This window comes from Ochlerotatus camptorhynchus, unplaced genomic scaffold (assembly GCF_037179485.1).
Source record: "Ochlerotatus camptorhynchus isolate MF236.1 unplaced genomic scaffold, CSIRO-AGI_Acam_v1.1 ptg000370l, whole genome shotgun sequence".
NCBI lineage: Eukaryota > Metazoa > Arthropoda > Insecta > Diptera > Culicidae > Ochlerotatus > Ochlerotatus camptorhynchus.
In genome coordinates this window covers 5,123,819-5,151,058 of record NW_027040858.1, presented here as the reverse complement: position 1 = coordinate 5,151,058, position 27,240 = coordinate 5,123,819, and the positions used below count along the sequence as shown (strand labels likewise).

Here is a 27,240-nt window from a genome sequence, read left to right as displayed (position 1 = left end):
GGGACGTGGTAAATGTGTACATTGTCACAATGGGCCAGCAATGCATCACAGAGGGACAAAACTTACAACGCCGAAACAGAGCAAGTTTCTCATTATAATGAGGTCCATCATTTTGTGCAAAATAATTGGAAACAGCTTTGGCTTCCTTCAGAAGCTAATTCAAATATTCCCCGGAAATTTCTTCCGACTTCTCCTGGAATCTAAATGTGACGTTCTTAGTGCAAGAGTTTGAATTTTCACCTTCTAAATCGGCAAAAATATAAAATTAATTAAAATAATAAAAACCGATAAATATCGATTTTAATTTTAAACATTTGATACCGATAAGCTTGACAGCATTCTGGCAACGCTGACCGAATCAAGTCTTCACTGCCTTCATCCTATTCAGAGCATTCCGCGATTAAACTCTCCAACCGAAAACAATGCAAGAACGACGACCGTCAATAGCGGCGCTACAAATTGCACTTTCCTCCGCCATCAAATTAACTTCGACTTGGCACCTACTAAATTGAACAACTTTTTCGCACCCCATTCTGCTTCTATCGGAATTAATAGTTTCTCGACAGAGTTGATTCTGACCCACGACGCCGTCTCCCCATTTGGCAGACGGGAAAATAACACAATTAATCATAAAACTGCTCCCAGCTTTCCACGTCCAACATGAATGTCTGCTTTTTATGTGTAATTATTCACGATTTGCCCCACTTCCAAGCGGGGTCCTTTCATTGATGCCTTAAATTGGCCTTCCCTACCTACGACCGGAGGAAATCGAAAGCTTAACTGAAGTAGTAGTAGTAGTAGTAGTAAATGGAGAAACTTTTGCTCTGAAGTCCAATTTTCCGCTATTTTTCGCGCGTTTCGGAATGAAATTAATCACACTCCTCTTCCGCGTTTGGGTCTGTAATTGGACTTGACTTTCGCTCTGGATGGAAGACGATAGTCGTCGGAGGTTATGAATGGTTGGTTGGCAAGAACTTTTCTCGTAAGATGGTGGAATTAGCTGTAGATGGAACCACCCTATTGTTCGGCCGGCGGCTGCTTTCCAGTGAACAACAACACAACGTAATTAATTAACTAACAGCATCCCATCCGGGGCAAAATAACTTTTTCTCACACAAAACACTTCCGGTGCAACACTGTGGCAGGATAATACAAGAACTAAATTATCTCCGACAAGCGGTAATCCATCAGTTTCATTTATTTTTCTGTTGCTTTGCGAAATAACAACACTTGCTTACCCCTCGCTTTCGAACAGCTTCATCATCACCGCCGTCGCACCCCTCGTTTGCTAACAGTTTGCACATTGCGGCCATCTGCACCAATCTAACCCGCATCGAGGCCCTGATCGCAAGTTTGAAGTCCATCAAAACGGTCAACAAAACCGTTTTGCATCGTTCCTACTTCAATCGACGTCTACTGCAACGGACTCCGTCGCCACCGTCCACCGAAACCACCCAGGGACCCCCCGTACAGCTGTCAACTGCGGCGATGATCGCAGTAGACCATGACGAACACACGACGAACGCCCCCCGATCCCAAGACCACTCCAAAGACGACGGGACCGACTCTGACCGGGTTGACCAGGGAACGATCGAATACAGCTTCTGGGAGTACCGGAAGCGCTTCAATATGCTAGAGACACTGTTCATGGACAAGGTGGCCGACATCGGCGGTCCGGACGGTGGCAATCGGGCAATCTACGGCAACGAGCTGCACGCATCGTACGAGTACGTGCGATGGCTCTGCCGGAAGTTCCACCAAGGTCTGTTGGCGTGTGACGATGTGACGTTTCTGTTTTGTCCGTTGCGCGCTGACTGTGTGTGGTTTGTCTGGAAACTGTCCTCGTTGGTGTGATTTGTGTCGTGTGTTTAAACGTTCGTTTCGTGTGTTTAAAATCAGTTTTTTTTAGAATAATATTTGATCAACCTGACAATGCACAAGACTTGGTTGATATCCTCAATTGGGTTCTTTAATTTTGAAACAGAGAGCTTCGTTTTCTAAGCACAACAATATTTTATTTTAGAATTCATAGATTTTCAACTCGATGTTTAAATCAATATTTAACCAAAATCATGACTTCACTGTTTGACACTAAACTAACAAATTGACAGCTCGCTCCCATACAAAGTTCCACCGAGGGGCGCTAAGATGGTGATTTTTGAAAATGTTATAGCACTTATTTAAAATAGTTCCAGTGTACCAAAGTTGATGAAATTTCGGATTTCGGTTCAATTTTTAATGCAGATTACGAATATGCATTCACCTGAAAGCGTCATAATTTTTTTTTAATTCAGAATCAGTTTATTTGCTTAAAACCAAAATTCTGTCAATGGAAATGTGTTCACTGTGTTCCGGTTGGCAAGTATAATGCAATGAACATATTTTTATGAACGTAATTTTGATTTTGACCGAGAAAACTGCTTTTGAATTTTTGAAAATTAATGACGTCTCCTTTCACGTTACAAATCCCTTTTCGTTTTCTGGGCACAACGAAATTTTTTCAAACCATTAAATCGAGATTAAAAGCAAAATAATGACTTCGCTTTTAGACACTAAACTAACAAACTGAGAGCTCGCTCCCATACCAAGTTCCATCGAGGGGCTTCAAGAAGGTGATTTTTGCAAATATATCGGTTCCATTTCTAATGTAGATTACAAATATGCATGTACCTCAATCAGGATTCTGCATTTTCGAAACAAAGCAAAGAAAATTAACTTTCCGCAGAATCGCTTAATTTCGAACTAAATCATTTTCGTGTAAGTCACTGTGTTTCTTGTTATCGAGTCCCGATGAACATTCCTCCTGTCAAACATGACTTGGCTATCGCTTGTTTCGTTCGTCAAGATCATCAGTTCATTTCATTTGAAGCAAAGACTCGAATGATGCGAAAACAGCTTCCTTCGTTTCTTCAAATTTCACTTCAATTCGAGATTCATTCGAAAGTCACGCGTCGCGTCGTCAGGTATCAAAATATAGTATCCGGATAGTATCCGCACGATATCGGTTGCCGTAGTAATATTTTGCCTGTAGACATGAAGACATACTTCAAGTCTCCGCGTACATCGTTCGGGTTAGGCAAAAGATGTGCGTCAGACTTCAAAAACTGTCGCATTTATGGCCCTTCGCTCATTTTCAACTTCAATTCAATTTTCATACTGCCGTACTCTAACGGAACTATCCACCTACCCTCTTCTAAAGATCATTCTCTAGCTTATAAATTATCACACTAAAGCTTCATGTTAGCATTTCCAACCAACTCTGAAAATCGCTAACTTCGCGTATGGAGCAACATAAAAAAAAAACACTTTGAAAGTAATAAATTGTTATTTTATATAAAATGAAAATTAAATTAACAAGGCCATTCTGAAGTCCAAGATGGTGGCCATCGGTCTCAACGGGAACGACGCGAAGGTGTCGAAAATCGATGCCCAACACCGTTTTGGAATCCAAGATGGCGGCAATCAGTTTTCAGAATATCTTAGATATGGGTATTTTCGGAACGGCAACAACGCGTTACGTTAGCGTTACCGCTGTTATGATATACTTCGTAGATTGGATACTAGCGATACTCACGTCTTTTCTAAAATTCTCAGTTAGACTACTTTCAGGAATATTGCTGGGGAGTATACATTGGTTCCAATCTAAACAAGAGTAGCAGAAGCATGACTGTCGCTATTCCTGGCCACGCCCATCTTTACTATAACTAGGCATAGTTTCCTTAGCTCAGTAGGTGAAGGCGCAGCTACAAAGCAAGACCATGCTGGAGGTGGCTGGGTTCAATTCTCCCGGTCCGGTCTAGGAATTTTTCGGGTTGGAAAATTTCTCGACTTCCTTGGGCATAGAAGTATGATTGGACTTGCCACACAATCATATCAATGCAAAAATGGTACAGGCATCGAAAGCTCTCAATTAATAACTATGGAAGTGCATCTAGAACACTAAGTTGAGAGCACGCAATAAGCTAATATGCGATATGCAATAAGCTTAAAATGCGAAGAAGAAGGGATAGGGAAGGAAATGTTGATGTAGTACTTACTTAACGAGAGGCCACCGACTTAGCGACACCCTCATAAGTGCTACGGAGTTGGAGGGTTGTGTAGGGTATTCGGTTAGGATTCACCTCAAGTTGGCGATGCAACCAAAAGTATGTATTGTTTATTTGTTGTTTATTTAATCTCTCGATAGCCGGCTATCGAAAGAACATATTCATTGTGTTTAGTGATCATGAATTTTAAGAGTCATGACGGAGAGCTTGGGATTAAACCCATGATTTTCTGCACAGTAAGCAAAAACGGTCCCCCCAGGGTCATCGAGCATCTCAGAATCATAACGCTTTGCGACAATACAGGACTACGTTTTCGCTTGATATGCAAATAGTTTCCGAAGTTAATGTTCAATATCAAATATAAAAATGATGGTGGCGATTTATTGTGCTGTGGAAGAGCTTGGGGTTAAATCCATGATTTTCTGCTCAGTAAGCAAAATCTATCCCTCCAGGGTCATCGAGCATCTCATAATCCACAGCGCTTCGCGACAAAGTACGAATATATGGATGAACTATCTATTATTGAATAACTATTATTTACGATAATTACTTGAAAGAAATAAAATATAAACTACAAACAAAAAGTGACTACTAAAATCTTAAAAAGATATTCTCACAACTATATTTCACGCAACGAGGAATCTCAAAACTATTAGACGCTATAATGATACTCTACACATGTTAGACACAAGAAAAGGCCAAAAAGCAAGTGTCCGACACACAAAACCCGCGAGATCCACTTGCAGCCACAATGAACGACTGCGACCGCTGACTGCGACACTCTGAAAGTGAAACTGACAGGCTCTATGTGGGTATTTTCGGAACGGCAACAACGCGTTGACGCCGAAATTCGATATCCGATCCAATATGGTGGCCATCGGGTTTCAGAAAAAGTGTAAATATTGATGTGTATTTTACAGTATTTCTCACTTTTTCTGAAATCAGAAGCCACCATCTTGTATTTCAAAATGGCGTCGAATATCGATTTCCAATCTCTAGATGTCACCCCGATTCAAAAAATACCCATATTCATGGGTCGGCATAAGTATTTCCCATTTTTTTCAGAAAACGGAAGCCGTTATCTTGGATTTCATAATGGCGTTGAATATGAATTTTCATTCTCTAGATGTCATCCCGATTCCAAAAATACCTATATTAGTGGGTATTCGACAGAATTTCCCACTTTCCATCAAACGAAAGCCGTAATCTTGGATTTCGAAATGGCGTTGGATATCACTTTTCATTCTCTAGACGTCATCCCGATTCCAAAAATATCTATATTGATGGGTTGGCATCAGTATTTGCCACTTTTTCTGGAATCGATAACCGCCATCTTGGATTTCAAAATGTCGTCGGATATCGATTTTGAGCCTCAAGACGTCATCCCAATTAAAAAAATACCCATATTGATAAGTATTCGACAGAATTTCCCACTTTTCTTAAATCGGAAGCAGTCATCTTGGATTTCAAAATGACGTTGGATATCGCTTTTCGTTCTCTAGACATCATCCCGATTCCAAAAATACTTATATTGATGGGTATTTGTCAACAATTCCCCCCTTTTATTCAACTGGAAGCTGCCATATTGATTTTCAAAAAGTTGTCGCATTGCAATTATCGATCTCTAGATGTCACCCCGATCCCAAAAATACCCATATTAATGGGTCGACATCAGTATTTCCCACCTTTTTTCTGAAATCGATAGCCACCATCTTGGATTTCAAAATGTCGTCGGATAACGATTTTCGGCCTCTAGACGTCAACTCGATTAAAAAAATATCTATATTAATGAGTATTTGACAGTATTTCCCACTATTTCTTAAATCGCAAGCCGCCATCTTGGACTTCAAAATGGCGTCGGATATCAATTTTTAGCCTCTAGACGACATACCGGTTCAAAAATACCTTATTAATGGGTATTTGACAGTATTTTCCGATTTTTTTAAAACAGGAAGCCGCCATCTTGGATTTTAAAATGGCGTTAAATATCGATTGTCGATATTTAGACGTCATCCCGATTCGGAGTGAACAAACCGCCCTACAATCATAAATTTGGATCGAACAGCTTCGCTTTAATGTGAACGTAAATTCATTTGTCAATGAAAGACGAAATGAACACGAGTGAAGCCAAATCAAATAGTATGAAAACTGATCGAAAGGGGTTCTGTTGATGTTGAAGGGGATCTGTTCGAAGACAAGACAGTATGACTTTCAATTGAAAGTGATGGTTCGTCTTGGTCGAAAGAAAGTGACTTTGTTGGGCCCTGCCCTCAATACCCTTTAAGAACCCAATTGGGTTGTTTAGGGGAATTCAGATGATTACATATTCGTAATCTGCGTTCAAAATGGAACCAAAATCCAGAATTTAATAAATTTTGGTACACTGGAAGCAGTGTTGGCTAAAATCAAGATCAGAAAATCAAAATCAGCTATCTTTCAAGATCAATATCATCTGATCAATGTCAGGTGTGATTTTCGATTCCCAAAATCACACACTAAGATTATTTTACCGAAATCTGTGAAATTTTACCGAAATCTCAACAGCTGAACGTTCGGTTAACAGTTAGGTGATTTTTCACAGATTTTCTTCGATTTTTCACAGATATTCGTTTAAAAATTACAGGAAAACTGTGAAAAATCACCGAACTGTTTACCGAACGTTCAGCAGTTGAGATTTCGGTAAAATTTCACAGATTTTGGTAAAGTAATCTAAGTGTGCAACCAGCATCAATATCAACCAAGATCAAAATCATCGAAAATCGTAGGATTAGAAGATATGTTAAATTCTAAGAACATTCAGAAATTCAAGTCAGCATTCCGGATGAAATTAAAATGGTGCATTTCAACCCAAGATTGCTTCCACAAATCCAAGATGGCAGCCTCTGAACAGCGAATATGCATCTAAACCCTTTCTTTTTTCATTGATTTTACAGCCCATTCTGTAGATACCCATATTACAGAATAGGCTGTAAGATCAATGAAAAAAGAATGATTTTTTTTTATTTTAGTGTGTAAAATCTTATTTGCTGTGCAGTTCAATTTTTTTTTCTAGATATTCCTTTCAAATACCTTTCATCTGCAGGAGAAAGATCGAAAATCGGTTCAATTTTACAAGAGCAATGAAGCTCATAATATTAGATCTAGACGTTTCATGTATTTTCAAGACATTTGGCATCAACATTTTCACCTTAAGACTGGCGGAGGACGTCGATTTTCCGCTTCTACTCATCGAACACATTCCGCAGATACTCATATTGCATGAACTTAGATGCCTATTCACTGTCCGGAGGCCGCCATATTGAATTTTGGTCCACCATCTTGGATTCCAAAATGGCAGCGGATGTTGATTTTCCACTTCTACTCATCGAGCCCATTCCATAGATACCCATATTGCATGGCTTTAGATGCCTATTCACTGTCCGGAGGCCGCCATATTGAATTTTGGTCCACCATCTTGGATTCCAAAATGGCAGCGGATGACGGTTTCTTATTTTGACAAGCATTTAACGTTTAGCTAAGGTTAAAATCAGCCTTGCTTTTCTGCTTTGTGATTTTGATTCTCTCAAGATCAGCAGTGATTTTCGGCCGTTACTGATTGTGGATTTTTTGGATTTTTCTCATCACTGATTCAGAGGGTGGCTTTCGAGATAGTTTTGATCAACTTCAGATTTTAGGAAACCACAGGAGAATTCTAAAACAGTTCTGAGTAGAATTCGTAGGGCGTCCTCTATAGGAATGGAAAGTTTAATGAATACTCGAATTTCGGAGGTTAAATGCTAAGGAATTGATTCATTTAATTGAGAAACCGCATAAGTCAATTTGATAACAAATGCTGGAAAACAGCAAAAATAACGGATCCGAGGCCCTTAAAATTAATATTTTAAACTCAAATTTAAAGAGGTTATTATGAAAAATGCAATCTTTAAGAATGTTCAATATCATGGACCCTTGAAAACTGACAAAAATCGTAGAACAAGAACTTTTGGTCAAATTTCAGAACTTTTTGTTAGTACGCTTTTTAGCGTTTATTTTTTCACAGAAAATGATTTAAAATGTTTTAAAAAAATTGTTTGAGCCAAGGGGTAGGTCACTCCGCACACCAATCTTGCGTCATTTTTTTTTGTGTGTGTGCATGTGTGCCGCAGATGTGCCAATTGTGCCGGTCACATAGCAAGCTGCGATTGTTTGTAAAATACTCATCCCGGAAACCCGGTATTTCTGACACCTTGTATGTTTTCGTTTGAAATCGCAAGGATAAATCGGATTGAGGATGACGCGGGAAGTAGCAGTTGTGCGAAATTTTGATGTTTTATGTTCAAATGATCATAAAAGACCTGTGTTTTAGGGTTTTATAATTCCCTCGAAGGCAGACTAGGAACCTAGAATATTGTGCTGTGAAAAGCAACGGTCTATAAGCGTTCGGAAAGAGATGGAACCGGGGGACTCCAACTTTGTTGAAGACCGACTATAGAGGATGATGAAAAGACTTCTGTAGTTTGTTTTGTGTGAGTTGCATCATTATTTGAATTAAGGGTACTAAAGGGACGGCCCTTTTCTCTTGAGCCCATACTAGAACTTACATTTCGTAATGTTGTGAACAACTTCAATCATAGTTGTCCAGCAGTGCTCCCATTTTATTTATAACAATTCAATGCCTACGATATTGTACCGAAGGTATGCTGAAGATGTACCAGTGGATGTGCCTAAGCTGTGGCGAATCTAATTTCGGCACAAAGTTCTAAGTGACTTACCCCTTGGTTTGAGTATACATTGTGTGTGTGTATGTGTGTTTTAAATCTAACCCCCATTAGGCGGCAGTGATATTATGGAAGAAATTTGCTTGTAGCAATCCTTGATGTGATGTTAGAAAGCGATAGCTCTACTTCAGGTTCAGTAGCCCATTTCAGAATGCCTGGTAATTCACGTCCATTATGAGACCACTTTCACATACAAAATAAGCCCCGCGTGTAAACACAGATTTAGAAACGTAAAGTGTCGAAATTTGGTACGAAATTGGCATTTATGATTGATCTCACTAAATGTTACCTCCGAAGAAGCACTAGTTTGTTTACTCAGAAGCACCCGCGTTTTTTTTTACAATCGAACACACCGAACCCGAATTTTTGCCTAACACCTCATTCGCGTGCTTCCTGGGCTTCCTGGGGAAGGCGGAACGCCAGCACCAAGCAACGAAAAAACAGACCCAGTAAAACTCTTCTTGTTTTGACTTGGTACAATTAAAAAATATGCGGAAAACAGACGAAACTAGCGACACCGAAAACAAAACCAAACGTTCGCTGGTAGAGCCTACTGCGTTTTCAATTGTTTTTTTTTTGTGTATATATTACATCAAAAAAACGTTTTAACAAAAACTTCTTGAATTTGACCAAAAGTTCTTGTTCCTCGATTTATGTAAATTTTCAAATGTCCTGAGACGGTCATTTCGATGTCAAGTCCTGTTTCCATGTTACAATTTTTTGAAAAACTACAACACCGACATTTTGAAAATTTGAGAAGATCCAAAATGGCCGAATTTTAGCAAACATATGAATCATTGCCCATAACAAACAATTATGCAAAGTTTCATGCAAATTGGAGAAGGTCGAGTTTATCCGATTCCTCATTTGGCGTGGAACTGCTTAGGTGTGGAATTTAATGGACAAACAACATCCCCTCTGAACCCCTCTGTCCACATCCGACGAACTAGACTGACGAAAAAGGCCACATTTCTTACGTGCAGTTTCCCGTTGACCACCCGCAGGTTGACCCCGTTTCCACACCATAAATATTAGTAAATAGAAATTCTATCCCCCACCCACTCCAAACTCCATCTAGCAGCTGTACATTTCGCATTTCCCGACCGTCGACGATCGTATACACATTCTTATCCATATTTCGCACTTTCGTAAAGCGGCGAATGGAAATGCATGGAGCTCTTTCTAAATTTTCGCCATAAACTGGCTATCCAACGGTCTTAAAATACACACACACTCACTTGATGCCAAAGGCCAGTTGGATTCGATCATCGAACTCGTCAAAAACGACGCCACCGACGACGGTCGGCAAAATTTATTCCTCTCGCAACAGTCAAGTCAGTCAGTGCATCAAAGAGTGAGAAAATTTACACCTCCTCCCACAGCCGCAGTGGTCAATCATTCATCACTGTCATCGGCGCTGCGCCAATGTCAGTTTGCAATATAATCGGAATCAAAAGTGTTCGGGAGTGCATAATCGAAAAAAAAAAACAATTTTCAATAACAATCACAGTAGGCCGCTCATTATCGAGAGTGTCCACCAAGTGTCAATCGGATATGAAATCATGGCAGTCTACGCCTACTTCAATGGGCCCCCACGAAATGAGACTTCATTCCGTGCTTGTGAGTGCGAATGAAGAGTAATTACCTCGAAAGTGGTAATCATATTTTGGACCACAGTTTTGGGTGAATCGGCCAAAAGTTCAACCGAGCAGGCGAGTGGGAGAGGATGCGACTTACCAATGCGACCTTGTTGATGTTGGTCCAGTCGGTCCAACAGCAACAACTGCGAGGAGGTAAATAATGAATCAGTTTGATGTTTTTCGAGAGGGAAATTAACAAAAAAAATAATCATTTCATGTGTGTACATCGCACCGCAACAACCGGAAGGGGGGGAGGTGGTTTGTTGAATTCGGGGAAGAAGAATAACGGATGAGCTGGAAATGGCCAAAAAAAAAATTGTCGTTTTTGAGATGTATTGCTTCCCCCCCCGGGTGGAATCGATTCGCAATTATATTTAATTACATTCGGTCACCTTGAAGCCACAATTCATGATCGGCGTGAGTGCATAAATTTTCCTCCGCTTCCTCTGGATTGGTAATCATAGCAACGGAATGAAACGGTGAACGGTGATGTTCTAAATTAAGCTGTTTCCAAAATGAGGTTATGGTATATTCAAAATCAACATTGCCAGCACCGAAGCAATCCATTTTATGCATCGCTTAAGCGAAGACGGCCTGGATTTTGCATACACCCAACGGAGAAAATGTCGGATCCTATTATAATCTGTACACAGATTAGCATAAAAATTTGTATCGTTTGTAGATTTCGTAACATGGTAGTCGTTTTCCTTTTCAATTATTTTGTAATTTCGGTAAAGGCGCAGCTACAAAACAAGACCATGCTGGAGATGGCTGGGTTTCGATTCCCCGTCCCGGTCTAGGAATTTTCCGGGTTTGAAAATTTTCTCGACTTTCCTAATTTATTGTTAAAATTTTCAATGAACGTATATTTATTTATTTATTTATTTATGACTAAATATCAATAGGCGTCATTGGCCCCAATCATGTAACCTAAACTAAACATGAAAAGTGCTAAAATTAAACATCAATAAGTAATAATCATCCTGTAAAACAAGGAACATTGCTAGACAAACTATACTGATCTAGAAAAAAAAACCGAACCAAACCTCCGGCGAAGCAGCTGGCGAGTCAGGTCAAAGTCAAATAGTGCGGAGACCAAGGGGTAATCAACTCTGTACATTGTGCCGAAACACATCGTGGCCCACTGATCGGCACGTCATGCCACACGATGACAAGTATGACACAAAATATAATAAAAACGGCAACACTGTTTTGTGTTGATATTTTGCCAATAGTTGCTATGGTTTACTTCTTCGTTTAGTTCAAAGTAAGGGGGAAAGGGATTTTTTGTCAGTGCCATTTTTCCCCAATCATAGACATTGCATAATTGACGAGACACTCTTTGTCCTTATGCTTTTTGGGGGATGAACCTCTACAGAAAGTCCACACGGCTTTTGAGAGGTGTCCATAGTTTCAGAGATGTCCAAACGAATTAGTCGGAGTCATTACGCCCCGAAAAATAGGCCAGAATTAACTAGAACTAAGTATTAACTCGATGGCCATAGGATCCGGACCTAAGGGGGTAAGGAGCATTGTAGCGATAATGTACGGTGTCAACAACAGTCCGAACGATCCTACCATTCCTCAGATGTATCTGCAATCGCAGCAAAACCACCCGGTACGATTGATGGTTCACCAATCAGTTAGCCGTACAGCTTCTATGGACTGAACTCGGATTCGATTGACTGTGGAGGTTGGTGGAGTCAGTGGATCCCGTATTACCGGTTTGCAGTCGCTCTACGCTCTTTCGAAACTGTTCGTATCACCGACGACAACTGCAACATTAAGAAAGATGTTGCTAACAGAATTGTGAAGGTAACCATACCGTAGGTTACAGAGCCAATCTGAATCGCGGTATTATTAATGAACGCAATCGGTTCCGGCAGCAGTTTCAGGGAGATTATTATGCCATTCCGGTATGACCAAGGATAAAAAATATATGAAGGAACGACAAGCAGCATACAAGGAGGAGGTAGTCATCAAACGTCTGCAACCAGTATCGAGATCCTAAGCCGACATTTTTGGATAAACCGTGGAGGAATTAGTTTGACCCCTCTTCCCTATAAAATGGAGGCTGGGAAACTACTGCAGGTCGATTGCTGCTACTACTACCGCCGGTGGGCATTTTAGGTCGAGTCCTTATTGTTTTTCAGGTTGTAGACAAGATTCATCTTCCATTTTCCGGTTGGGTACTTTGTTTCGGCAAACGTCTCCCAGAATGACGCACGGTACAGAAATGTCTTCTCGCAGAGGGGCTAAACTTCGACTGTGGAATGAAGCGGATGACCGGCAACCAGCTCGCTTGGAATTAAGTTTCACAACTTTTTTCCGTACTTGACTTGAAAAGTCATCACAGTGCAGGGTTGTCAAACTCATGGGTTACTGAGACTGATACCTTGATTGCCACATTTCGGCACGTTCGGTGTAACGCTTGACCTAGCTTTCGGCACAGATAAAGTACCCGGCACGTATTGGAATGTGCAGAGTTGAACACCCCTTGGCGGAGACCCTATTGTAAATCACCGATTGCGCGGAATATTAGTTGCTCTGGATTTAATTTATTTAACCGCCATTTTTGACATTTTAGCCATACAGACTGTTTAAAGTGACTTAATCCTATTCTTTAAAACTGGTCTACTTATATTAAAATCAAAAACATCACACACATCATTAAACAGTCTGCAACCTCTATCGAGAGGATTGTTATAACCGTAAGCAGTACGATGTCCGGGAGTCCACAGAAAGTAATAGTTGCGGAGACGGCGAGCTGGAGTGTGGAAATTGATGTTCCCGAGCAAACAATTGCAGTCAATCCCCCTTATTCTGCGCCGCGAGTGAGGTGAGGTGACTCGCTGTCACTAGTGAGGTAACAAAAGTCACCGCGAGTGACAAATCAAATGGAGAGTCACCTTACTCGCAGTGACTTTTGTCACCTCACTAGTGACAGCGAGTCACCTCACCTCACTCGCGGCGCAGAATAAAGGGGAATATGACTACTAATCATGTCAAATATGAACATCCTCTGGAGAAAGACTCGGCGATTTGTTAGTGTTTGCAGTCCAATAAGCGCACATCTATGCTCGTACGGAGGTAAGCTATCTGGATTTGTCCATGGCAGACGTCGTAATGCAAACTTTATAAACTGTTTCTGGATTCTCTCGATGCGCAGTACATGAACAGCATGGTATGGAGCCCAAATTTGTACTCCATATTCAAGAACACTGCGGACCATAGAGCAGTACAGCGCTTTCAGGGCGTACACGTCGTCGAATTGTGCAGTATTGTGGCGCAAAAATCCTAGCATGGAGTTGGCCTTTGCAACTGTCAACCGTAGTTTGCTGTCCAAGATGAGCCCAAGATCCTTAATGGCATTAACCCTTTCCAGCGGCGATTGATTCATAGAGTAATCAAAAATGATCGGAGAGTGAGAGCGGGTAAGGGTAATCACTTTGCATTTGGCAGCATTGGCTTGCATTCCATTCATCTGACACCAGGATGACAATCGCTCTATATCAGCTTGTAGTGCGCAACAATCCACGATCGATTTGATCACACGGTACAGCTTAAGATCATCCGCATATATCAACTTGCAGGAACTTAGCATATCACACACGTCGTTAATAAACAGAACGGAAATGAGAGGTCCTAGGTGACTCCCTTGTAGAACTCCCGATGGTATATGGAATACCTCGGATCTGGAATCACGTACCTTAACGAAAGCCTTCCGGGATGATAAGTATGATTTCAACCAACAAACGATCCACGGTGGAAGACCAAGGCGGTTTAGCTTCATAATGGCTAGGTCGTGAGGGACTTTGTCAAAAGCCTTAGAGAAGTCGATGTAAACGGAGTCCACTTGCTGACGCTTCTCGATGCTACCTATAAGAGTGTTCGTGTAAGTCATCAAGTTAGAGACTGTCGAGCGCTTTTTCATGAATCCATGCTGAAACTCTGAGATTATGGGTTGAACAGCTGGATACAACTTCTCATGCAGAAGACTTTCGAGAACTTTGGCCAAGCAGTTCAGGATCGAGATAGGTCGGTAATTTTCCACTTTGTGCATGTTACCGGACTTGAAGATTAGTGTAATTGAGGTGAGCGATCGATTGAAAATAGACATAACGGGAGTGGCCAACGATGCTGCACAGTTCTGGACGAAAGACGGTGGAATACGGTCCGGGCCTGGACCTTTCGATGGATCGACTGAGCAAAGGGCTTTGAGAATAGCGTCTTGACTGAAGATGAGCTGCTGCAGGTGAATGTCGTATCTTGGTAGCTGATCAATGTATTGCTGCGGTGGAGGAGTTTGATCGGGTTCGAAAACACTTCGGAAAAAGTCAGCGAAAAGGTCAGCAGAAGCGGTGTCGGTGGTGGAGCTTCTACTACCGTAGGTGACGTCCACGGGAATACCAGCTGATCTTTCCCTTCTGGAGGTTGTCGACGTACTCACGAAAGCGAGCTTCCTGCAAACTATTATACTCTGCTTCTACTAGCTGCACCGTATACTTGTTTGCTGCGGTCCGGGAACGAAAGTAACCTTTTTTGAGCTTTACGCAGACGGTTACGCAGATTACGCAATTGCGGATTCCACCAAGGTTGTTGGATTTGCAAACAAGATTTTCGTGTCTTCACCGGAACAGTACCTTGGATTACTTTATAGATGTTGTCGTAGAATACGAAGACGGCGGCATCAATGGTGGGTTGGTCAAGTATTTGTACCCAATCCAAGGCGGCAATCCTCGTGTTAACAACATCGAAATCACATTGTGCAAAATTACACTCACTGCGGGCTGCTGGGTACGGGAGCGGATGATCTCTCGAACGGGAGTCAACTTTTAGAACCAACGGCTTGTGGTGACAATCAACTTTCATAATTGCAGAGGGTGGTTCAAACAGCTCGATGCAATCGGAGTCACTGACGAGAACCAGGTCAAGAAGCTTACCATTCGTGTTCACCAGATCGTTGATTTGCTTCAATCCAGCAGACAGTATGGACTCCACTACAGCGAGTTCCTGTTCTGATGAAGCATTGAGAGGCAGAAATCCTTTGACGTCCTCATCGAAGTCCCAAGCTAGATTTGGTAGATTGTAATCGCCCACAACTATGGTTGTATCGTGAGGGTTCGCCATACCAAGGAGGAAGATCGATTGATGTTGTAAATCGACTTTAACAGCAATTGCTCTGGGTTGAACATTGATGTCAATTTGCTCAAGGAGAACAGGGCAATCGGGTGCGCCCGACAGGGTCTCCAGATGGATCAGTTGCAAACAACTTTCGTAGCTAGGTAATCGGAAGGGATCCGTCCACGGTAGTTGACGTAGCGCATATTTCAGGAACCGTCGCTGAACACACTCAACTCTTTCGACACCGATGTTGTAGTGAGGAGTCCAGACAACCGAGCAGTATTCTAATATGGAGCGAGACAAGGAGCTGTACAACGATTTAAGGCAGTAGATATCGGTGAAGTCTTTGGCAATCCTGAAGATAAACCCTAGAATTCTGGAAGCTTTGTCGACGGCATACGAGCTGTGCTGCTTGAAAGAGAGTTGTGTATCCAGAATCACACTCAATTTCAGTGCCTAACAAAACAAATTTGAACATAATAGTCTCTTTCTTGCGCGAAAAAGAGGTAACCGAGCATTTGGACGGGTTAACCTCCATACGATTCAGAATACACCAATCACCAAAAGCATTCAGCTGACCAGTGTTGGGAAAATATCAAAAAATCAAATCTCACCAACGCCCAATATAACGCTTGATTTTCGTAGAAAAAAATCAACAGGCAAACAACTGCGGTTGACTTTGCAAGCTGTGATATCGCAGCTTGGAATGTCAAGCTAACAAAACTCACCAACTGAAAATCTCACCAAACTGTGGTGAGATTGAGTTTAATGATTTTTGCTTTACACCCGAATGCAACGTAAACATCCATAACGGCTTGCAGCAGTCCTTTCGCGTGTGCCATCGGTGAAGATTAAAAAGAGATAGCAAACTATGCTTTCTCTTTCTAAGAAAACGATGTGCAATGGGATCATTTTTGTGTCGAGTCAACTCTCAGCTTAATTTTTGCAGATTGTGAATAGTCTCGCAATATCAAAAGAGCTTGTAAAATCAATATCAAGCATGAAATTTTGTTCCAATATCACGCGTGATATTGCGAGCGCATGAGAGCGGAAAAATATCAATTGATTTCTGATTTTGCCAACACTGCAGCTGACGTTGAAGGAAGTAACAGTCTTCAATTGAGTGAATTCGAAGGAAGAGTTTAAGGTCATTTGCGTAAGTTAATCGTGGTCTCTCAATTACCATATTCACGTCGTTGAAGTAAATCATGAAAATCAGCGGTCCCAGGTGACTACCCTGGGATATGCCGGACGTGGTAGCGAACATACGGGACTGGTGATCACTAATGACAACAGTAAGATAGCGATCGGCCGTGGATACCAAGCCTGCCCAGTTTTGCGATTAATATGCGGTGATTCAATTTATCGAAGGCTTAGTATAAATGACATCCGTTTTAGCATGATCCGACATACTGTTAGAGATGTAGGAAGTAAGGTACAGCAAGTTAGTGGCAGTGGATCGACCAGTCATGCAGTCGAGCAATTTAGCAACAGCGCTAAGCGAACTGATGTCACGGTAGTTGCCAACGTCCTGTTTGTTGCCCTTCTTGTGTACTGGAAACATGTGCGCTAGCTTCCAACAGGATGGGAAAACGCCGACGTCCACAAACTTTGAAAAACGTGCAGCGTTGAGGAGACAGCAAACTGTCCAAGTGCGTTTTGAGGAACGCCGTCGGTTGATCCGTCCGGACCCGGATTGTACGACGAATTGAGTTTCCAGGAAGTCCTGGAAAACATTTCGGGATTGATGTCAATTCTGCTCTGGTTTTGCCAGAGAGTGGTACGTAACTGGCAGCCAGTCGGGCATGGTCGTCACTCAGTCTCTCGTCCGTGAAGACACTAGCAAATTTTCCAGAGAACAGCTGACAGATATCTTACGTAGATGAGGCCACGTTACCATTATGTATCATAGACGATGGCAGATTAGCTTCATGACGTTGTTCGTTGACAAACTTCCAAAACTGCTTGGGACGTGACTTGAGCTTTCTCTGCAATCCACGTCGGGCATAGAGTTGTGATTGTACTTGCCACACAATTATGCTAATGCAAAATGGCACAGGCACAGCCAGAAGGGACCCCCTATTTATAGAGTTAATGAGGTGGGGTATCCAGAAGGGACCCACTAATTAAGAGGAGTGGACAGTCCAGAAGAGATCTCCCTAGTAACAGAGTATATGTTTATCAGAGTTGGCTGTCGAGGTGCCGTCTTAGTTAGTAGATGTTCCTGGTTTGGGCATTTGGTCGGCTAATTGGTATGGTGGTGTATTCAGAGTCCGTTATAGAGGTTGGTCCTGGTTCGATACAGTGGGTCGGTTATGGTTGGCTCTTGTCAGTGAGTTAGGTCAGATGTTCTTATACATGTTGGCGTCCTTGATGAAACATATAACTGCTGCTTCGGTTGAAGGGTCATTGGCCAAGGCGTTTCTAATGTTCGTCGGAATCCCATAAAGACCCCTAATTCCCTTAAAACCTGGGCAATTCACCAATAGGTTCTCTACCGTCATCGTTGTGTTGCAAATATCACAGTGTTTTCGAGGCTAAGTTGCACGAAGAGGAACGGTTCCCTTTTGCTGTCCCACTTCTGGGCCCAAGCATTCCAAAGTTTGAACTTCATCCAAGTCTTGATATCAGGTCCTGGAACGGTTTTAGTGGTGAGCCTTCCAGATTGGCCCGTACCCGCAAGATGGTCTGTTTCACAATTCCCCCGGATGTCGCAATGCCAGAGATGCATAGGTAGGTAGTGTTCGACGGACCATCTGGTTGGATCCAAGGATGTCTGGATGTCTGGGATTGCAAAGCTGTTAGAACATTTGCAGAGTCCGAAAGGATACAGAGCGGTTTGCTGGCGTGCATGGTAATGGCGTGGAAGTTTGCCGCACTTTCCGCAGAGAACACAGAGCACTGGTCCAGGAGTCGGAAGAAAAAACCCGGCAGCGGGATCTGCAATTCCAAGGCCGACTCCTCCCAAGGTCTTAGAGCCATCCGTATATCTATGGTGCATTTCCGCGAGTTGCTACCAGTCTGGAATCGTCTAGCAACCGAGAGGTCACCGTGAAGGCTTGGTTCTGCCCATCCTCTGGTTCCGGTCCAATGCAGTCTCGACACTGGGGGGGGGGGAGCTCCTGATGGGCCAGGTTCCTTAGAGCTCAGTTCCCCTCTCTGAGGAGACAGACTTCTTCGTTTCCGGCAGTCTTCTCCAAATAGCTTATTATTCTGCTTACCGGAAAGGTAGGACACCGAATTCAACAAATGTCGATTCCGCAAGAGTGGACGGTAGGATTCCAGCTGCAATACGAATGGCTTGATTGTAAGTGTTACTAGCCGTACAGAAAATCTCAATTCCGTAGAAGATTTTACTGTTGACGATAGCTTTTGCTACCCTAAGCATAATGTTCCTGTTGTTACTACGATGAGGACTGGAAAGTGTCCGCAACAAGCTAAGTCTAGTGCGGCAGCTGGTCCGTACATTGTTAAAATGAGGAGCGTGAAGCTTAACGTCCGGTCCAAGAGCACCCCAAGTATTGTGACCGTCTTCCGGAAAGGTATTGTGGTACCATCACACATTGTAATGGACGGTGTGAGGATCGGCAGATGTGAGAGACTACGCTTTTGTCGGCTGAGAGCACGAATCCCACCTAGAGGACGCCCATCTTTGTGTGACCGATACAGCTTCCTGAAGATTCCTATGTAGGGCTTTGAGGGTACGGCCAATTGCCAAAAGAATTACGTCGTCTTCATAAACGAAAATATAAATCTCCTTTGGAAAAGGAGCCCTAAAAGATCCCGTTCATTGCGACCAGGAAAATAGTGACCGCAATGACGGAACCCTGTGGGACTCCTGTTTCTTCCGCTCGAGTTGAGGAGTGGTGGTTCCCGATTAGGACCTCGAGCCCTTTGTTAAGAAATTCCATTAAATATGTTGTTAAAAACATATACGGAGGATGTAACAAATCGTCACTTACATTTGATGCTCATACCATTTGTTTTGCGTATACAACAGGGATGCCCGATTTGAAGACATGTCTTTATTATGAAGACATTTGAAATTCTTTAAACACTTTTATTTTCCGCAGACATTTTGGAAATTTAAGTAGATTTTGGAGCACACAAGTGAAGATTTTTACTTCATATTATAAGCAGCTTATTGAAAATGGTAAGGTAAATTTTGGCTTCGGCACCCATTGACTGTTTTCAGCAACCAGCATTTAAACATTAATTTCACAACACACATCTCTCTGAATGTATTCGCACGATTTCTTTAGGCCCAAGCGCAATGACAGCGGCAGCGGAAAAGCTCGATCTGAGTAAGCCTACTTGTCGAATTGAAAACTAGTTTGAATTAAACCGATTTCGGTTAGGCATCTTGATGTCATTTGTGACAACTGTCAAGCTTGCCATTTCAGTCTAGTGTCAGTCTTTCAGTTTTAATCTGATTACATTTTTACAACTGAGCAATCCCAGGCCAGATTTTTCTATAAATGAAATATACAAAGAAAAATACGACATTTCGATCAGAAATGCTACAAATGCCATTCTGAAAATTTTAACAGATCCAAAATAGCCGAATTTCAGCAAAAATATGAATCATTGCTCATAGTCATAACAAACAATTATGCAAAGTTTATGCCAATCGAAGAAGGTCGAGTTTTCCGATTCGTTACTTGACGTGGAACTGCTCCATAGCAAAAGATTTCATAAAAGGTCGTAAAAGACTCATTAGTCTGTTCCCTATTTCGGGCCCCATTCCAACGCCACACAAAGTACTATTTCTCCCCGGTTTACGTTGTCTGCGAGCCGTAAAACGGTGACACCGCTACTCGATATAATAAACTTTTCATATCCATCATGTTGCTTCGAAGGAGTGAGGGCCGTCACCGCCGTTGCCATAAATAAAAAAACAGACGTCAAAAAAGAAACAATAGCATCATGATCCCGAGTAAGCCGTTTCACCAACCATCTTGTATTAATTATATTGCTACATCTGCTCGAGCATTTCCTCCCGCATTTCCCCTTATTGCAACTCCGATGAGTGCTGACGACACGAGGGATGCAACAGAACTCTGAAAATGTAGTCTCGCCAAACGTATTCCCTGTATATTCTCTTACACAAAGCGTATGTCTGAGCTGCAGACGGGTAAAATGAAACCAAATTCAATTATTAACAACATCAAAGTTATTATTTTGAGCGGGCATTGAACAATTTCGGATCAATACTGGTTTTTAGCGTTCCGCCACACTGATTCAGTGTGCACATCAGGGTTGCCTGATATTTTTTTCAGACTTAAGAATAATGATGATTAATCAGGATGGTGTTTAGGGCCTACTGTGGTTTTGAGGAAAGTCTTAAGCTCAAACGAACAAAAAGTCGTCACCATCATTAGAAGTTGACGCCAAAGTCACGAGTTCAAATCTCATTCCCGGGGGTATTAAAATTACTGTAATAATTAAAACAATATCAGGATGATGAATCCTGATAAATCGGAATATATAGCAACCCTGGTACAGACTGCCAGGATCCATGGTTATGAGAGTTATATAATTAGGCAAAAATCGAAAATCACAAACACACGCACAGAAACACCATTCGTGACTCTTTGACCCTTTGTTTTCGTTCAAATGAAAATGTATTGCTTGTCGGAAAATATTGCCCCACACCGTCGGGATTTACTCGCCGCCACTTAATCAACGTCAGCTCGCTGCAAGTGAAAACTTGGATAATTAAATATACCTTATCGCAGAACTCACGAAATAATTAAACACTGCTCGTAGAGCAAATCGAAACAACGAATGGCGAAGGTGTGTGTCCCCGAGCGACAATCGGCAGAGCAACAAAAAATCCTCAATTAAAACAAAACAGACACAGACACACGCGCACACCCAGGCCCAGGATCGGTGGCCGAAAACCCATTTGCAGAGATGGTTTATAATTTAATGGGCGATCAAGCGGAAAAGAGAATATTCAACTCTTGCCCTCGGCTCCCCCTCGTCCCTCTGTCGTCCGCCATGGCGCGCCACCATGATGGTTGCGGGCTTGAATTTCAATAATTAAGCGTTCCTCGGTCTATAATTCGAACAGAAGCGTGCGCCCGCATTCCTCTTTGACAGGTTACTCCTTGCACCTCTCACCTATACTGCCGACGCCTCTGCTGCTAATTTGGGCGGGATGACGAGCAACGTGCGCTATCGCTCTAAATTATTCACACATAAATTTGATTAAAAATTCCATTATATTAAAATAAATTTTCTTTTACGATGCCTTCATTCGATTTTTTGCCCTCTTGCTGCGGGCAAAATACCGACGAAACCGTGCACTGCACAAAGGAGTATTTGGGCCGGAAGCTGGCCAAAATGGTCCAACTCAAAGTCGCACGAGCTCCGCAAATTTTACGTTGAATCGTCTAGGATATAATACGTTTGCACGGCACTTCCACTGAATCTTCATGTGCCCCATCTGTCACCGTCTGCAATAATATCTGATAGCAAATACCTGTGTTGTGATACTTCCTTCAACGGAAACAAATTTTCTTGCATTGCCATGGTCATCTAGTAGTCGCTGGTTCACCTCGGTGGACGATGGTGTTATATGCAAAGTGCGAAAAGAGAATGAAAGGAATACGAAAGGGATTAGTTCGACAGTGAGCATGCATAAGGGCGAATACGCGATGACCGATTCTCTTCATCGATTTTCTCTTTGCATTGCTACAGCTAAGCGAAACAATTTTCTAGAATTTGTTCAATGCAGAGTTGTAACAGGTTGTATTGGCTATCAAAAGCAACAGCAAACGCACCGAGAAACGTTAAATCTAGCGAGTTATTAACAAAAGAGAAAATCGACGAAGAGAATCGATCATCGCGTATAGGCCCTTATGCATGCTCACTGTCGAGTTTCAAGATGTGACAGTTTCATCGGCTTCCCCAACTAACCATACTCAAGCAAGTATATACAAGCTATATTAAAGGGTGTCCACGATGAAATTGCCACACACAAAATTGATTCGCAAAATTCGAGTTTTCATCCGATTGCCATCAAATTTTCAGGGATTGAGAAATAACTATTAAACTTCATTTTACCATTTTACTCGTATTTTATTTACAGTCCATACGCAAATGCCCGCACCTTGGCCTTAACCCCGGCCATAAGATTCTGCACAACCTGTGAATCAACCGTTTTTTGCATGTAAACCCATACTTTCTTCAGTTCCTCGACTGTCTTCACTACCTTAGGTCGTTTAAGAAGGTGCTGCTTCATAATCGCCCAGTACTTCTCGATGGGGCGGAGCTCCGGAGTGTTGGGAGGGTTGAACATTTTCGGCATGAAATTGACCTTATTGTCCGCATACCACTTCAGCACGTCCTTGGAGTAGTGGCATGAGGCCAAATCCGGCCAGAAGATTGTTGGGACGTTGTGGGCCTTCAGGAGAGGAAGCAGCCGCTTCTGGAGGCACTCTTTTATGTACACCTGTCCGTTCATCGTGTCCTGGGTCACGAAAGGTGCACTCCGCTTCCCGCACGTGCAGATGGCTTGCCAAACCAGGAATTTCTTCGCAAATTTGGACATCTTCTGAGTGCGGACATGCTCCGGAACGCTGAACTTATCCTTGGCCGTGAAAAACAGGTTGCCGGGGATCTGTTTGAAGTCGGCGTTCACATATGTTTCGTCGTCCATGATGCAGCATTCAACTTTCGTCAGCATGTTGAGGTACAACTTCCTGGCACGGGTTTTGGCGGACTTGTTCTGCTGCTCGTCGCGATTAGGGGCCTTTTGTACCTTGAACGTTCGAAGCCCAGCCTTAGTTTTAGCCTTCTGGACAAAACTTCGGCTTAGGTGCAGCTTCTTAGCCACATCCCTAACGGAGGCGTTCGGATTTCGGTTGAAGGCCCCAATTACGCGGTTGTGATTTTTGGTGTTGTACGGAATACTTTTTCCTTCACTTCTGGGCTTCCGATCGGTGGTCAACCGTTGCTCGAACCGCTTAATCACTCGCGACACCGTGGAATTCGCGATTCCCAACGTTTTAGCGATGGAACGATGCGAGAGATCCTTGTTCTCGTGATGAATGCGCAAGATTTTATCACGCACGAGCTGTTCTTTCGACTCCATTTCCGCGAGTTTTGATCACAGGACTTTAAAACTTGCAGGATGTAAATAATGCACTATGAACTAAATCCACTCAAATTTTCATTAAATTCTACCCAACGGTTAAAAAGTTAGAGCAATTTCATAGTGTGGCAATTTCATCGTGGACACCCTTTACCACCATCTCAGGGTGTCGACTCAATGATGAAAACAATTCCCTGATTTTCCAGCAATTAAAAAAAAAATCCAGGTGCAGTGCCAACCCGTTTTTGGCAACACAACCCCATCATCAATAACTTTCCTCATATATAGGGGAAATGGCTCTAATGTTGGCCTATGAATCTAATCGCTAAAAATCTGCTATTTATCAATTTTATCTAGATGGGACGCTACTAATGGATATTTTTGGTCGCTATTGAAAATTTAGTCGATTGCTGAATTTATTTATGGGCCCAAAATAGGGGCATTTAGGCCGACATTACATCTATTTCCCCTATATATTAGTGCTTTCTGGACATTTTTTCGTGAAATAACACATGAACCTCTAACCCATGAAGAGTGGCGCAGTACAGTGGCATGGTATGGCAATTTTCTCACCCTTAGAAGTTCTCTTCTGACTGCTTCCAAACTCTACCCGAGGGGCACAAATTCATCCATATCTCCTCCATCTCCATGGTAACCAGCAAATCTCGATTAGCAATTTTCACGTTTTTCACCCGGAATTTTGGAAATTTTCCTGACGTTTGAATTAAGCATAGAACTGAATGCGATTAAGCCGAAGGTTAAATGGGACATTTCTAAGACAACAGCACCTTTGATGGATCTTGAATTTTATTCTGCGACACGTTCGAAGTCTTCATAATTTGTGTGTGAAAATTTTGCTCAAAACTTTACAGGCTGATTGTTCTCAAGCATTTCCTTTAGATTCATTCCTTTTCAGAATTCTTCTAAAATAAATATGAAATTCTCTCTGGAAGTCTCTTGAAAATGTCTTTATAACAGACTAGAAATCTTAAAATTCGTCTTAAGAATCTCTTTGAATTTTAAACTCTTTCTAAGAATTCACTGGAGCTTCATTTTTTTTTAAATTTGCTTAAAATTCTCCGTAGAGTTCCCATGAAATTCACCTCAAACTCTCGACCAACAATTGAAAAAGGCCTCTTAGCTTTTATGAGCAAAACTTGTAATCCCACTTTCCTGCCAACAGCATCGGGCACGGGAAATTCTCCCGCTGAGAAATGTCTTTAAATTTTGCTCAGATTTATCTTGGAGTTCTCCTCTACGTTCTTCTGGAAGTTGCATGGAATTCTCATTAAAATTCTCTATTCTGAACCCCATTCGAAATGCGCTTGGAATTATACTCGGACGAATCCTGGAATCCTATTCGCTCTTGGGAGTTCTAGTACAAACTCTTTTAGAGATTTTCCTAAGTCTCCCAAGAAAATATTCTCTGACATACCTTGGCGCTATATCCTTGCACTTTTTCCCATCACGGAAACGCCTCGTTTTCTGATGACAAAATTATGCATTTTCGTGCAAAAAACGCACGGAATTTTAACAACAAAAAAAAAAGGAAAAAATTGATTGGAGGAATTTTTTGCTAAAATTTTCCATTCGTGAGATATTTGCGATCAATCTTATAAATTCGGATGGACTTGGCATAGATGACCCACAGCGATTCACGAAGAGCTACTGAATCCGATCAGTAGGGGAGTGGCTTCTTCCTCTTTCTTCGGTGAATAAACGCTCATGTGGGCTGCCTTTCGTTGTGTACTGAAGAATAATGTTCAACACCACGTGTCGAAAGCACTGCTGCTGCTGCTAATGATAACAAGAGATTTTCCTAAATCTCCCAAGAAAATATTCTCTGAAACACCTTGGCGCTATATTCAGAATTCATTCTAAAACCTGCTCAAATTTGTTTTGGAAAAAAAAAAATCAAAAATTCGCTTAATAGTTCTTCAAAGTGACTGTATCCCGAAAATCTAGTCCAGTCCAAGGGTCTTTTTTTCCTTGATTTGTTTTCCGTCGATCTTGTTTTCCGTGCTGAGCACCAATGCTACCAACGCCAGGAAGGCAGTTCCCAAACCTGGACCCTACCTATCGACCCATCAACTCATGTACCGGGTACCAACGGCTTTACTTCCCGAAGGAAGGCGTGATCAGCGATGTTGTGCCTCAGAAATCCTGGCGGCGCCGACTGGGATGCTGGGGTGAGAGGTAATCACGCTTACCACAACACCACCGGCGCCGCTAGTCCAAGGGTCTTGAAATCTTATTGTTTTCGAAGAGAGCACAAGGTATATTTTTCCAGATTTGTCATCTAAATTCACGGTTTTTTCCCCGGTGACTTCAAATTCTCAGCTTTTCCGATTTTCCCGGATCACTGGTAACTCTGCATTTTACATATGAAACACTTGTTTTTAATCCCATTATATTTGTTTTGACTTGTGCACATTTTGAGACCCACCTCCACACGAAAATTAGTCCGGATAATTCGCCTAACCAAACACTAATTCGAGACCAGATTCCTGCGATTGGAAATCGTAAAAACAGTGCTTTCACCTCCACAATTCTGTAAGTTAATTGCGACTAAATTGCAATACCAGCAACATAACAATACTAATACTTCACTGAGCAGCTAGTGTTACGAGTTAACCAGGTTTCCAATGAAGACCTAGAATACTCAATAAAGCCACTCTATGCTGTCAAAGTAATGCTTATCTACTAGAGTGTTGCAAAATTTGAAATTTTCGCTCCACAATACTTAAACGATTCCAAATCGGATCCTGACTAACCTCTCAAAATTTGAACCCATTTGGTGAGAAACTGAGATGGCACAAACCATTTGAAGTTTGTATGGAAATTACTATGGTAAAACCAAGATTTTTGTTCATGTCTATCTAATAATAATTCACCATATCGGTATGCTTCAAAAGCTTTCAACTTTACTTATAGGAAATTTTCTTAGCTACAACTTTGCTGAAAACTACTTTTTGATTAAATGTAAGGATCGAAAGTCATCAATGGTTCAATGCGCTGATGTCTTATGATCATGCTCAATCAACTGCTCAGCAGGCAACATTGGTGTTTCTGGGGCGTTTAATAGGACACAAAAATCATGGCTACTATGTCACACTGCAAAATACAGTGTTGCCTACAGAGCAGCTGCTTGATCATGTCATAAGTTTACCAATCTCTTAAATAATTAATAACTTTTTCCTGTCTCGTTTTACACAGAAACGATCTTGTGCAAAGCTGTAGCTGAGAAAATGTTCTATAAGAATGGCTATCGAACTGTTTCGCAGCTCAATATGGAAAAAGACTAGAAGGCAATGAACAAAAAGTTGAGATTTTCCATAGTAATTTACATGTAAACTTCAAATGGCTTGTGCGAAGTCTGTTTCTAACCAAATGAGTTGTAACTTTGGGAGGCTAATCAGGACCCGATTTGAAACCATTTAAGCACTGTGGAGCAAAAAAGTCAAATTTTACATTAGTCTATTATCTACGTATATTTGAATCATTATTCAATCATAAAAGTGCTACTCCAAGCAATCAAAAAAAAATCCTCTCCAGCAAGACCATTAACCTAA

At 41.9% G+C, this 27,240-nt stretch overlaps 1 protein-coding gene across 5 annotated transcripts in view; it reads left to right on the top strand.

Annotated features, from left to right (window-relative positions):
* The window catches only part of LOC135710128 (low-density lipoprotein receptor-like), an 852,116-nt gene that overhangs the window by 768,178 nt on the left and 56,698 nt on the right, over nucleotides 1–27,240 (top strand). The window contains exon 14 of one of the 5 annotated variants that reach the window (XM_065232620.1): nucleotides 1,256–1,762. The exons of the other annotated variants lie outside the window; for them this stretch is intronic. Within the exon in view, the coding sequence (XP_065088692.1) occupies nucleotides 1,256–1,762 (507 nt within the window). The remainder of the gene's footprint in view (nucleotides 1–1,255; nucleotides 1,763–27,240) is intronic. 5 annotated transcript variants of the gene reach the window in all.